Here is a 14,217-nt window from a genome sequence, read left to right as displayed (position 1 = left end):
GAGTATATGAGGAAGAGAAACGGTGAAGGACAAATAAAAGAACATGGTAAAAAACAAACGGTGTCCGGGTACCACTGCCTTCAGCGTCGAGAAAGACCAGAGTGGATGAAGCGTACAGAAAAGCTTATAAATAACTCTTTCATGTACTTTATAAGAAATGATTACATTTCTCGAACTGAGTAACAGTAGATGTGTGTACTTAACATCAAGTATTTTTCCACAGCACACACACACAGTTACAGCCAAACAAAGTGCCCTTTCATTTTCTTCAACTTCAGTCTTTTGAAGTTCTACATCTGTTTACAGAGAGTTTATTTAAAGCTGCATCTGTATGTGCCTTATGATAACCAGAGAGAGAAAATGGAAGGAAGAGACAGATATGTAGATTAGAGTTCGAAAAACGCAGTCAAAAGCTACATTCTGTCAAAACAAAAATAAAATAAAAAATTTTCGTCTTTAAAAATTTAGGTCAAGCTAAAGTAAATTAGAAAGATTTTGCTGTGGATTCATATTTCACTTTCAGGATGTCTGGACTGAGCTGAAGGGCAACGTTTTAATTTACTGCTCAACAGAATAAAAACAAACTAAACTAAACAAAAGGGAAAGTTACTTCTCTTTGCCTTTCAAGCACATTGCTTTCAAAGCAAGCCAAATGGCATAATTATTTTTAATTGGGTTGACTCTCCTACAATATTGAACTGAAAGTAAAAAAAAAAATGGAAAAGTCTTTAAAAAGGCATCCATTTGCTTGTCTGAATCGATTTGCCATTTTCACATTTCATAACAAAAGTAATACAGTGAATAAGTGTGATCCACTGATCTAAAAAAAACAAAAAACAAAACAATAACAAAACAAAAAAAAAACACCTGAAAAAAAGAACAATCATCTCCAAAATGAGCAAAGGTAATATTACACTTTATTCTGCATCCATGTCTGCATTCAGTAGGAAAAAAGTGGTGCACCGTTTCATTAAAATTATAATTACGTTTATTGCTACAAAAACAGAAAACAGCCAAATTGCCTGAGTTTTCAAAGCGAGCTTCTTAATATTACAGTTCTTCAGATTTTGTAAGTTGGTGTGTGTGTGTGTGTGTGTGTGTGTGTGTGTGTGTGTGTGTGTGTGTGTGTGTAGACGTATTTACATGCATATTATAGAGCCTGTTCTTCCACACATAATTTACAGTGCAGCAAGGTGGAATGCCATTCTGAGTGCTTGAGGCTACATATCTCTTATTCATAGAACAACAATAACAACACATCTAATACCAGAGTGCAGTCTGTTAAAAAAAAAAAAAAGAGCAAAAGGCAGGGAGAGAGGGAGCATCGGAGCAAGATCAAATGTATGAGGAAGAAAGAATGAATAAGAGAACAAGACAAGAATACGAGTTTTGGGGGGAGGTTGAAGTCCAAAGAACAGTCTCTGTTCTTTAACAGATACAGAACAAATTGCGCTGAAACATCCACTTATATACTCAACACAGCACCAACCACAGGGGACACATGAGTCACTGATGGAACAGATGACACATTAATGATGAGTGTGCATGAATTTGAGAGTGGAGGGTACTATCAACCTTAAACCACACGAACCGATAAAGTGAGGTTGAATGGAAAGACAGCAGAGATGCTGGCGAGGCGGGCTTCTTCCACTGAGTGACATTATCAGAAAATAGATTGAAGCTGCTGTCTAGATATTGGCAGGCTAAAGGCTCTGTCCTTTAAAAAAATCTGTCCAGAAGATCAGATGCATTTTAAGGACCAGATCAAATTGAACTGTGATGTACACTCACCCCATCCGCCAAGAGAATTTTTAACATTTTTTGAACAAAAAGGGAACAGTTTTCACTTATCCATTTCTTTTTACTTTTATTTTAGTGTGATTTTAGTGAGAGGAAAATGTTAATACTCATTACCCACCATTCACACAGAAGCTGCCTGGTACCATCCACTCTCACACCTGCTTGCCAATGGACAAGCACCAGTACACACGACTACTACCCACCCAGGATAGTTTGGAGATTTGACACAAGAATTGGTAACTTGTGTGTCCCATGTTTGCCTCTTTAATTATTCAGTGACCACTGTTGGGACAATCACTATTAAAAGATGCAAGTCACTTTGTCTGATAGCTGACATCTCAAAGGCTACGTTCACACTGCAGGCGAAAGCGCATCAAATCCGATTTTTTTGACCCTATGCGACCCATATCCGATCATGGTAACAAAATAACTTAAAGCAAAAATTGGGAAACGTAAAGTCCAAAGTCTTTATATTAAGGGCCATCTGTCAAACAATATTGTTTGCTCTGGTTCTAAACAGAGTTGTGTGTGACGTCTTCTTTTGCGCATGCGGGCCGCTTTAAGCGTTCACACTAGAGCGTGTTTGCTGTCGCATTTTATCTGTAGTGTGAACGAGCAGACAAAAAAAATCGGATTTGATCAAAAAATCGGAATTGAGCATTAAGACCTGCAGTGTGAACGTAGCCAAAATTCCATCCATCCCTCCCTCCCTTCCTCCTGGGGGCAGGAGTCTAAGCAGAGATCTCTAACCACTTCCAAGAAGCTCTCAAGAGATCTCTTTGGTGTGTGTGTGCCCAGTGACCTCCTCCCAGTGGGAGATGCCCTGAACATCTCCTGATCAGATGCCGAAACTACCTCGACCAGCCTCTTTCACGGTGCGAGTAATGACTCAACTCAGACACGTCAGCATTCTCATTTTTCCAGTCACTACCAAGAGCTTGTGACCACAGATGAGGGTAGGAAAGTAGACTGAACGGTCAACCAACAACTTACCGGCCTGTGTGGCTCATTCAGTCACATGAGCCACCACAAACTGAATTTCATTAACACTGCACTGACCTATGCCTAACGTGTGGACAGCTTTGGTTTTAAGTAAAACAAAGTGCACAAGCACGTAACTTGAGAATAAACAAAATAGGCTTGCTGCTTCTATGGAACAACTGTGTGATGTCAACTGGAAAACAAACACAGCAAGCAGAAACCCTAGTGTGGCTTCCTGTGACACAGGCAGGCTATGATAAACTCGGAGCAGTTGCTGAATAGGTACTATATCCCTGTCTCAAAGGCAATGAGGGAACTAGGGCTGTATCTTTGTGGAGGTTCCACTCCAATGGTTATTCCTGAATGGGTGAAATTTGTGGATGATGAGCTATCTGCAGCACAGATGTCCTGATAGTGACTTGAAATTGGCTCCCTGTTGTTAAGCAGACATGAAGTGGAGCCTGAAAGCTCAAGACAGAGTTAGGAGAAGTAAAGTCACAGTCTCCGCTAAGAATGTTTTGACAAGTAATGGGCTTACCAGTGTAAGGCTTGGACAATCTGGTATTCTTTGATAAAATCCTATCTAAGTTACAGTTAGACACGTGAAAAGAACAAACAGCAGATTCTACGTCGTTCTGAAAAGCCAGGAAGCTGCAGATCAAGGGCTCCAAGAACCACAGGTGTCCATGAGGTAACCACCGACAGTGTAGAATATGAAAGTAAATACTGTGACATCACCCATTGCTTTTTAAAATCCTGTTCTGAAGCCCCAAGATGAACGTTTACACCATCCCATCTTGGTTGCAAAATAGCACAGGTTTAAAGCACTTACATGTCCTCTCTCCCCATCAGGGCCCTACATCCATGTTTTATACGGATTCAGATTCCTTGGTTCCTGTGTCATAATATATCAAGTGTGTATCATTGAGAGCACCCTCACATCTCTCTTCAGCTGGCTTTGAGCAGGTCTAAAAAAACCCCACCAGGTCTGTACACAGGCCCACAGCAGTTTTCTATGTAATATTAATATAGGAATGACTGTCAGGCAATGCCATAGGGACCCAGGCCTTAGGGATTCATGGATGAGCGAGAGGAGCTGAGGGCCATGCCTACAAAGCATGAAGGTCTGCAGAGCAGTACCATGTCACATGGAAGACCAAGTTTTACGGGCTCCTCCTTAGTATCAAACCTCCCACATGTAAACAGATCAGTAGAAATGATGCTGTCAGGAATAACTAGAATGCACAATGTCATCTTCTCTTCTGCCACATGTATAAACCAAGTCTTTCCATGACCACTCTTGTGTCTTGCAGCTCCCATTTATTTTGTTACTTAAAAAACTGAACATTGATGGCTTTTCTTGAATTTCTTGGTCAAATCTATTTAAGTTATTGATAACAGGAAATGGCTATAATTCATTTATGTAGCACTTTTCTCATCTTAGTGACCACTCAAAGCACTTTAGACTATAAGAACACACTTAACCATACATTCTAACAGTCTTTTATCCTAAATACTATTTATATCAATGTCCAGAGAATCACAATCTCAACAATGTCTTTGGACTATGGGAAGAAGCTGAAGCAGTTGGATGAAACCCATCTGGGCTTAGGGAAAACAGGGAAATGCAACAGAGAACGGATCCAAGCTGAGGTTTGAACCCAGAAACAACTTTTTATGAGATGAAAGTGTAGGCAAGACTGATGTTATATGCGGGAATAATCTGGGGCCAGAACCTTTTTTAGCACCCGGTTATTGGTGCTTATATCATCAATGTGACCTTTAGTAGGGTTTGTAACAGCAAAGCTTAAACTGTTTTAGTAAATTAACGAAGAATATCCAGAAAATTAGTTGTAAAAGTCTTACAAATGTGCCAAAGGCATTTCTAAATAGATTTCCTGTCCATCTGTCAAAAATTATGAAAACATCACTGTAAGACCCTATTTTCAGTTTAATTTAATAAATAAAAAGGCATTGTTAATGAAGCACCTCAAACCCCCCCCCCCCCCACACACACACACACCAAAAACAAACAAACAAACAAAAAATCTAAACAACACAATACAACTAAACATCATGTTTCTGTGGCTGTGTATTGTACAACTACACTCGCAGATGTAAGCATATGCACAACAGAGAAGACTATGTTGATGCAATCTCATGCAATAGCAACAATTATTTCTGTTTAGACACTAGCATGAGAGCAAAGCATAAAGTACAACCCTTCAAATCTACCATTACGACTGCCATGATCTGCAATGTATCAATTAAAAAAAGAAAAGAAAAAAAGAAAAAGAGAGAGATGAACAAATATTAGCGGACAAACAAGTGAGGGAAACTAAGGAACAGATTCATATTACAGACCACAGATCTTTTTGTTGTCGTAATTAACTAAATTAAAATTACACAGTAATAAACATCATTTTCCCCATTAAGAATAAAGACCTGAAACCACAAAAGGGCAAACTCGAGATGAGACAGAACACACAGGGTGAAAAGTCCAAAGCTTCTCTGGAAAAACATTAATGTTAAAAATAAAACTGCACTGAACACTGAAGGTTCTTGGAGATGGTTTTGTTAGAACATTTCAGAGCTACTACTGTTACTAAAATAAGGCTTAAGAAAGTCAATGAAATAATAACCAGCACATTCTTTTTAAATCTATACTGAAATATACAATAGTAAACAAGTTTATGTTTTGCCCATCTCCATTTCCAAATCAGATGGTTATCTAAAAATCATACAGCCTCTACAGTCACTGTTATGAACGATCCAGCATGTTTGGGGGAAAAACTGGTGCACATAACGTAATCAGTTTATATTTTTGCCGTCATTAATAATGAATGCAGTTCAAAAACAAAGAGATGAAAGCATAGCAGTTCTGATTCTCCCAGTGTGTTCTCTTAAAGGTGGCTCTTTTATCAGTGAGAGAAATCATTAGTTAGCAAGACCAGCAACCACAGAAGGCTGACGTCAGCCAAATTACACAAGAACTGACCTGAATGCAGAAAAGTACTGTCAGGTTTTGATAAAGCAAATTAATTGCAAATTAATCACTGCACCCATTTCCCATTTTTCCAAGCAAAATATGAAAAGAATTAAGGGTACCTGAAAACCGTCACACAGCACTGTACTTAAGCAACCTCCGCCAAAGCACAATACTTGCAAAATATGCACAAAAACAAACAAACAAACAAAAAAAAACAAACTGCTTTTGCTAAAAGGTATAAACAACACATTTTACTTAAGTCAAAATGCATGTCAAGTACAACCAGGCTGTGATTGCACACCAGGAAGAGATATTAGCACCTGGGGATGTGTGATCCAAATGTAAACAAATGACTCAACTAACCATCGCTGAAGCATTTGCTAGTTGCACTTCATGTGACAGAAACAGCAAACAGTGGGTGGAGGTTACTAATGCATTTTACATTGTTTAGTCAATGATATGATGACAGTCCAAACTGTGGAAAAGAAGGGCTTTAAACAACTAATTAAAAAGCTCATCCCAAAATGCAACATCCCAGCTAGCAATTATTTTCTAATTTAAAGTTAATTCTGTAACAATATGGTGCAGCTCCCAAAAAGTTACAAGGTTAAGCCGTGTTATGCAGTTCTGTTAAACTTTTACTTCGTTTTCAGAGAAAACATTACCTTGGCTACTTCTGTGCCTACATTTGACTGATGCTGTGTCACTGGATACAATACTGTGTCACTGCTATTGTACAATAATGCTGCTGCTCCTGGCACCTCGTGACAATAGTTCACACTTTGAAGTATGTAGTCTGTCATCAGTGACAGCAGCTCATTGGAAAAGAAGGATGGAAAATACCCTTCATTTTGTTTGCACTAATAAATGCTGCTGCCTGCAAGCTGCAATCACTGATAAAATGTTGCTCGGGACTTTTAGCTATATTCTCATAGATATCATTATTGCAAATATTCTTGAAATATTATGGTTTAATTCAGAGGCTATAACATCCACCCTCATTGCCAAGTATGTATGTGTCCCTACAGAACACAAGGTGCTCGAGTTTGTTGAAAATGTGCCAAAAAATAAATAAATAAATACAATGTGATATCAGCAATTTTTCCTTTTTTCAGGCACACAAAACCAACAGATTTCCATAACATTTGTTCTCTGTTGTTTAAACAATTATGTAAGTTCTGCCTGACTCTGCTCTCTGCCACCAAAGATGCTGCAGAGTGCCCTCTGGTGGACAAACTATGCAGCATCAAGTCTGTGTAGCTTCTCAGTCATCCAGGTCATGGTAATCTTAGTAGGGGGAAGGAAAAAAAAAATATCGACTGGACTTCTTTAAGTTTCTATGCAACATCAACACTCCCGACATTCGCTGAAAAGTGTTTGTCCTATCTCGTTAACTGTTTTAATTTTCATTTATCGGCCATTATAAATACCAGCATCAGCAAATGGCTAATCTTGGCCGTTATACTGAAAAAGTTATTAAAACCTAAATGACATGGAATGTACTACAGTTCTTGCAAAAACTGGATTTTGAGGGCCAATTACAGCTGCGCCATTGGGTGATGATCCTGCAAATTGATGTTAACAAGTAAACAACAAGTAACTGATCAATCAAAGGTTTTTTAGCTTGTGCTCTCATAAATGCATGAAATCAATATTGTTTTTATTATAAAAATCTGTCCCACTTTAGATTGCTGTTGAGCATTTAACCAGTACTTTCTTTTACCCTTCTGTACTTTTCTTTAAGTCCATCAATCAGCATGTCTAAAGAGAGAAAACAGAAGTGTTATTAAGTGTTACACTTTAACTTTCGGTTTAATGAAAATGGGCTGGATGTATGTGTCATTTAAAGTCTCTGCTGTGTCCAGAGAGGACAGAGTTTGATTCTATTTGCCTGTGTAATAGGTGTTCAACTGCAAACAATAAGCCTACTTTGTGATAAATTGACATCTATTGATATCAGCATTGATACTGACCAATATTTATCAACTCTCATCGATGCTTCTGTATTTTTGTTGTAATATAAAGCTTTAACTGGATGCAACACTCCATCACGCTCCCTGATGTTTGAATGCAAGTCTTCCAGTTTGTGCAAGTCCTCTGTCGCTAGGGCCTCTTGTCTGATCTGTGTGCAGCTTGGAGTGTTTGCCTAGCAACACTGACTTCACAGTCAAAAACACCCTCTAGTCTGAGCCCAACTGCCAACCACACAACACCGTGTCAAACACTTCCACCTGATTTTCATTTTTTTTGTTTTTTTCTTCTCCAGTTTGCATCACGTTTCTAAATGTAATAAGTAACTATATTAAATGACTCTGATCTCAATCCTGACTGAAACAACCCAGTATCATTTAATCTTGATTATCAAAATAAAGGAAAAAAATACATGTTTAAAAAAATAAGTACATAAATATGGTAGAGAGACCCTACAATACTACACAGAAAACCCCAACATTCAAACAACCTCCTATGAGCAAGCACTTGGTGACAGTGAGAAGGATCGTGACTATAATGACTCCGTCGATAGCACTTCTAAAACCAGAATCTCTTTGTATGGCGTTTTTAGAAGGATTATATCTGCTCATACACTGTCATGTGATTCCTAGTTTAAAAAGTTGTTGCTTAGTTTTTAACTAACTGTAAGATAAAAAATTACATTCATTCACTTCTACTGATCTATTCAGAGTTAATTTTAGGTGTTCAATGATCACTACGCTGGTTTCAAGATTTTAAAGGTACAACCACTAGTTTTATAGCTAAATTGCTCAAAAGCAATCTCACTGCACTGGTCATCCAAGTGATCGACACCTGTGTATTTCAGCACGATTTAAATATAAAGGCACTAATAATGGGACTAGCTACAAAAATCTTATATGGAAGTTGATATAATACTAATAGAAAAATGCAATGTCAGTTTATTTGAGCAATCAATTCTGTTAACTCATCCTTATTCAGCTATTCACTTCTTCTTTCAAATAGTTCTCCATTCAGTCACTCATCTCCTCAGTCAGTCTGATGTAGAGGTCTCTTGGTGTGCATTAGACCATGAAAGAGTCATAAAAATTAGCTCCTTAGAACTGACCTGATCCATTGACTGTGTAACCTTGAAACCCACCCACACCCACACACACACACGTCAATTGCCTTAAAGGTGGTGGTCATGCTTGAAAAAACATGGATTTCATTCAACCCACTGCTAAATGGAACCAACACGCTTGCCCACACACGTTTCATTAAAGTGCCCTGTTGGCTTAGTTTGGCACAGTATGAGTCAGGGGAGTTAGAGAAGCTGACTGAGATGAAACGCACGCACGCACGCACACACACACACACACACACACACACACACACACCATTTTAAAAGAAAAAACGGGAAAAGAGTTAAATAACTTCGGAAGATGAAAGCAGCTGGATTAGATGCACACAGTCAAATGTGTGTGTGTGTCTGTGTTTATATTTCACAAATGTTGTCTACCAATTTAATTTTAGCCAGTGTCATTCGCAGCTAACACTAGGGAGGTCCACAAAATGCTCTGTGTATTGTAATCCTTTCCACCAACAAAGGAAGGATTTCAAATCAGCCACAGGTTGTGCGATTTTTCCATTGGATGCTGCTCAAGTCACACCTGGGTCCAATTATGTTTGAAAAACTGTCAGATATGTGAAACGTTTGTGTGAATCAATCTGTAGTGTCATGCGGGCTCGTCTGCTGCCCTTGGGGTTATTAAATTGGTTCCTTTGTGCCAGACGAGTAAATCCATCACAGAAAACAGTTGGAGGGAACTTTAAGCGCCTACCTGTAGGTTGTGTCTCTCCAGTCTCATCTCCAGAATGTTATTCTGCTCCTCCAAACGTTGCCGCTCTCTCTCTAAATCTTCAATTTTCTGTCTGAGAAAAAAAAAATGCATGCGCATACACTGTTTAATAACGCCTAACATGCAAAGATGTGACCATGTATGTCACTGAGTGAACAGGTTAATCTTAGGCGTATAGCTCTGCTCAGGCATGCGTGTGAGGCATTAGTGATTTGATCCTTTATATGTATAGTCATGAATTTTTCATTGCAACAAGTTGAGGTCAACCCACCTGAGAATGGTGACCTCTTCTTTGGTCAGTAAAGAGTTGCTGTCAGTAGCAGAGGCCTGCTGCTTCTTTAAAGACTCCAGCTCCAGCTCCGCCTGGGACACAAAGAAAATGATCCTGGTGTACTATCATCAGACCACCGTGTGCCTGCAGATAAATCCTGAAGACTGTATTACAGTGGGCTGCTATCTTTTTGACACAGACATCAAGACAAACAGATATATCCTTTACACACCATTAGCCCACTAACTTATTTTCTGTTTCACAACGTCCTGATCTTTTTTACCTCTTACTCGTTTCTATTCCATCTGTCTCATAGTTGTTTTTATTCCCTCTGATCTTGCTCTCGTCTGTAAAATTATCCCTCATTTCCATTTGCACACCAATTTTCCTCCTTTTCTGACAGCATCTGCCCGTCTCTCGGTGCATCCCCACTCCCAGTCTTCCCAAGACAGATAAGTAATTACTGCTATACCAGACAGGTAGATTTCACGCGTCAATACTCATTGCTATGGCTATGTTGATGTCACCTCGGCAACAAGGAGCCAAGAAAAGAAGGAAGATCACAGAATGAGTAAAGAGTCGTAAGATGCGTTTCAAAGTTTCAGGTCACACCTGCCAACTCGCTACGTTATCCGGGACTATATTTAAAAGCAGAATACTTCTGTCTGTAAGAGTTTTCTGTCACTTCTAAAATCTTCAATTGAGAAAAATGTACATGCCAAGATTGACAGATAAACCTGTTAAATGTACTGATACACTCAGGACTGAAAAAAGAACATGTGCTAAATGGACTAAGTTTACATCTGTTTTCATTTTTTTACACTGCCATTAAAAGATTACTATGTATATATAGATGCATAGATTCTTTTGCATTCATATTTCATTTTCTTCTTATATTTAGCTGGTTGGGTGGTTATATTCATCAATTTTCTACCACTTACATGAATCTGGGCTGTTTGAACAAGAGTCTAAACAAAGATAACAGGATTTCTCTCTCTCCCCAGTCATCTCCTCCAGCTCTTCCAGGGGCACAGTGAGGCAAGCCAGACATAAGACATTATCTCTCCAGTGTGCCCCCGGGTGTCCTCCTGGTAGGACATGCCTGAAACACCTCACCTAAGAAGTATCCAGGAGGAGTCCTAGTCAGGATGTATAGACAGACTATTGTGAGCCTCTACTGAATGACCGAGCCCCTGACCTCATCTTTAAGTGGGATCCCAGAAAACCTTTGGATGAAGCTCATTTCCACTTGTACAGTGGCTTGCAAAAGTATTCGGCCCCCTTGAACCTTTCCACATTTTGTCACATTACAGCCACAAACATGAATCAATTTTATTGGAATTCCACGTGAAAGACCAATACAAAGTGGTGTACACGTGAGAAGTGGAACAAAAATCATACATGATTCCAAACATTTTTTACAATTTCGGTCACTGCCCAAACCTTGGGGTATTCAGTGACGGCAGAAAGGTAAATCAACCAGTAAATCGATGGCTACACACTGACGCTCAGCTGTCTCTTCACTGCAACAGACTGGAACAGAGTCACAAAGTCCTTTAATTAATTAAATGGAGTTATATATGCATGTTGTGTAGGTAACTTCAACAGATTGTACATAAAGATGCATGATTCCCACCTCCTGCTACTGAAGTCTGCCTTCCCTCTTGTTCTAATTATATCAATTATCAACCTGGAGCCTCCAGGACAGTGGGTACATGATACTGGTGGCCACCCAAAGGTGCACACACGCTACTTTCCTTTAATTTCACATAGTCTACATGGCACAATCACAGATGCTGGTTATGCTCTTATCATCTTTTTGTAACTGCTATATGTGAAATTAGCTAGCTACATCTCAAACGCTTTTTGCAAAAATAGACTGATTGTGCTCTTGGATGCATGTCTCCAAACTGGTTGATACTGCTTATACTTTGGCTGCTAATTACTTGACTGGTGAAAAATGCCTGTGCCTTTTATAGAAACGGCATGTTGCAACAAAAAAAAAAAACGGGATTGCAGGTGCACTTACTGTTTGTAGCTGCAGTTTTAGTGTCCCTGTCTCCTCCTGCGCTTTGGTCAGCTGAGCCTGAATTAACAGGACAAAGAAATATAATGTAGAAGCAAAAAGAAAAATGACCCTAGCCTACTGATATGCAGTAATAGCCCTCTAAAAAACAAAGGTAAGAAGCCAGTTAGTACTTCAAAATAACATCGCTGTTGAGAAATGAGTTGTTATCAACCAAAATACTAGGTCTTTCATGGGTTATGATTTTGTATTGTAGTGTCCTAAGGCAGTGTGTTGTGGATCTTGTAGGATCACAATAGCAAAGCTTTGTGTCATAATGAAGCCTTTGTGTTTGTTCCATTTTCTTACAGTTCAAGCTGCATTTTATTAACCTTCATGTTAGATTAGCCAAGCTGTGACACTACGAGTGCAGGGGGTGCTAGGTTAGTGCTGATTCCCGTTTCAGCACAGCAACTACCAAATTCACAGTGATTGTTGGCTGATTATTAAAAAAAAAAAGGTCATAGAGAAATTCAAGGTATTTCGCCCATCTCTTTCAAAAGTGAGTCACAGTGTAAACAGCATAATGCAGTAACTTTAAAAGGGCAAAACTGGAGAGAATCAAACTGGGGTTCTGCACTTAAACATGGCAATTCTGTCAAACTGAGGGAATTAAAAGAAAAGGGTGAAAATCTCTGCAACGTAAGTCCAGTATAATCCATTTTCACTGTAGATGTGTTTCAGTCTGTCCACTAAACAAGAGTATTGAGGATGTAAACAACAAGCAGCTGAAGCTAAGTAGCATGCAATTACTGTGCCCTCAGCTATGAGCCATGTGTCAAACAGCTACATGCATAATAATCTGGTTGGCAGCTTAGTGGAAGTCAGTACTTTCAAATTCAACTTTGAAAAACAAAACAAAGAGCAGAAGACAAAAAAGTATATTTATGCACGCCTGCAGACACACCTCCATCTCTGCATTATGTCTCTGTGTCTTCTGCAGTATGTCCTCGGCCTCCCTGAGTCGTTTGCTCAGTTGAGGAGAGTACTCAGTAGGCGCCAGCTCGTTGTCATAGGACTCTAATATGGCACGCATTCCATCCCGTTCCTGCAACATAAAACGTTACACATTAACAGCACTATAACACGGTAAATCTGCTGATTAATAAACAAATTTCACCGTATCCAATAAAGTAAAAGAAAAAGTTGTGGGAATTGTAACATTTTGTGGCATCACATAGTAAATGTCTATCTGTATCTGCATGAAAAAACAATAAGAAAGTATCTTTCTTACTTTTTTTCTTTCTCTAATTGTTACTATGTTTCTTTTTGTTTGCTGTTCAGGTGTGTCAGTAACACAGTATGAGGCAGCTGCAGCTTTCTTGCTCATGCTCATCTGTATTTCTAAAACTGAATCATAATCATAATCAAATCAAAGAAAAATGCCTTTGTAGACAAAGAATACTAGAATAAATAAAGAGCACGTGTTGCCTATATTATGCTTCCTCATCATCTCATCTTTAATGTGCTGAATAGTAAAAGTTGTGTCCTCTGTACAAATGGAGTCAGAGGCATACCTGCTTCTCTTCAACAGGAAAAATATTTCTTTTAAAGCATCAACAGGACTGACATACAGTTTCCAAATAGCTATCAAAGTTTTCGGTCTGTGTGCTTCATTTTATATTTCACATGCTGTCACAGGAATCTCGTCGAGTCCCAAAAAAAAAAAAGAGTCCATATGAAAAGAGATTTTTTACATTTACTGTTCATATAAGAAATTGAAGTCATAAGCAAAGAGAAAATAAACTGCAATGGCCTGTTGTGGTGTGTGAATGGAACCTAATAAATGTACGATCATTGTATAGAGGATCAAAAAGGCAATAATAATAGGATTAGATATACATGAAATCACTCAAAAACAGGTATTAAATGTTCAAAATTATAACAGTATAATATATAGATACAATAATATAATATATAATATAAATTATAAAAGACTATTGACTGTCCCATAGTTTAGAGAAGAAAAAAAGAAAAAAATTAACGTTGTTAATTTATAGTAATTTAATACAGAAGCTAATCTAAATAACACTTTGTAATAATTGATAATCATCGTCTACATTTTTGTGAGACCTGTCACCACTCTAGTCAAGAATACTTGTGAGAGAAAGGAAAAAGCACAACGCTCTGAGGTCAGCTGTCAGTTCACTTTGCTATCTTAGAAGTGAACTGTCAGTCAGCACTGTTCATATGCTGCAACTCCTCCCCTCCTGACTCTGTCAGTGTACCTGTGCAAAGCAGGTGGCATTTTATGATAATCAAGTTAAGAACCAAACATTACGTAGCAAAATTTCTGTGA

At 38.6% G+C, this 14,217-nt stretch overlaps 1 protein-coding gene and 1 long non-coding RNA gene across 2 annotated transcripts in view; one reads left to right on the top strand and one right to left on the bottom strand.

Moving 5' to 3' along the window:
- The window catches only part of LOC146517292 (uncharacterized), a 378,392-nt gene that overhangs the window by 235,034 nt on the left and 129,141 nt on the right, over positions 1–14,217 (top strand). The gene's annotated exons all lie outside the window — the stretch shown is intronic.
- The window catches only part of mad1l1 (mitotic arrest deficient 1 like 1), a 60,830-nt gene that overhangs the window by 30,110 nt on the left and 16,503 nt on the right, over positions 1–14,217 (bottom strand). Inside the window, exons 12-15 of the mRNA XM_085161629.1 lie at positions 12,826–12,966; positions 11,883–11,939; positions 9,854–9,945; positions 9,565–9,655 (exon numbers count right to left, since the gene is read on the bottom strand). Coding sequence (XP_085017755.1) covers positions 9,565–9,655; positions 9,854–9,945; positions 11,883–11,939; positions 12,826–12,966 — 381 coding nt within the window. The remainder of the gene's footprint in view (positions 1–9,564; positions 9,656–9,853; positions 9,946–11,882; positions 11,940–12,825; positions 12,967–14,217) is intronic.

Source organism: Neolamprologus multifasciatus, chromosome 6, assembly GCF_963576455.1.
Source record: "Neolamprologus multifasciatus chromosome 6, fNeoMul1.2, whole genome shotgun sequence".
In the NCBI taxonomy this organism is placed as follows: Eukaryota; Metazoa; Chordata; class Actinopteri; order Cichliformes; family Cichlidae; genus Neolamprologus; species Neolamprologus multifasciatus.
The sequence above is the reverse complement of the archived record's forward strand: the minus strand, read 5'-3'. Positions and strand labels throughout refer to the sequence as shown.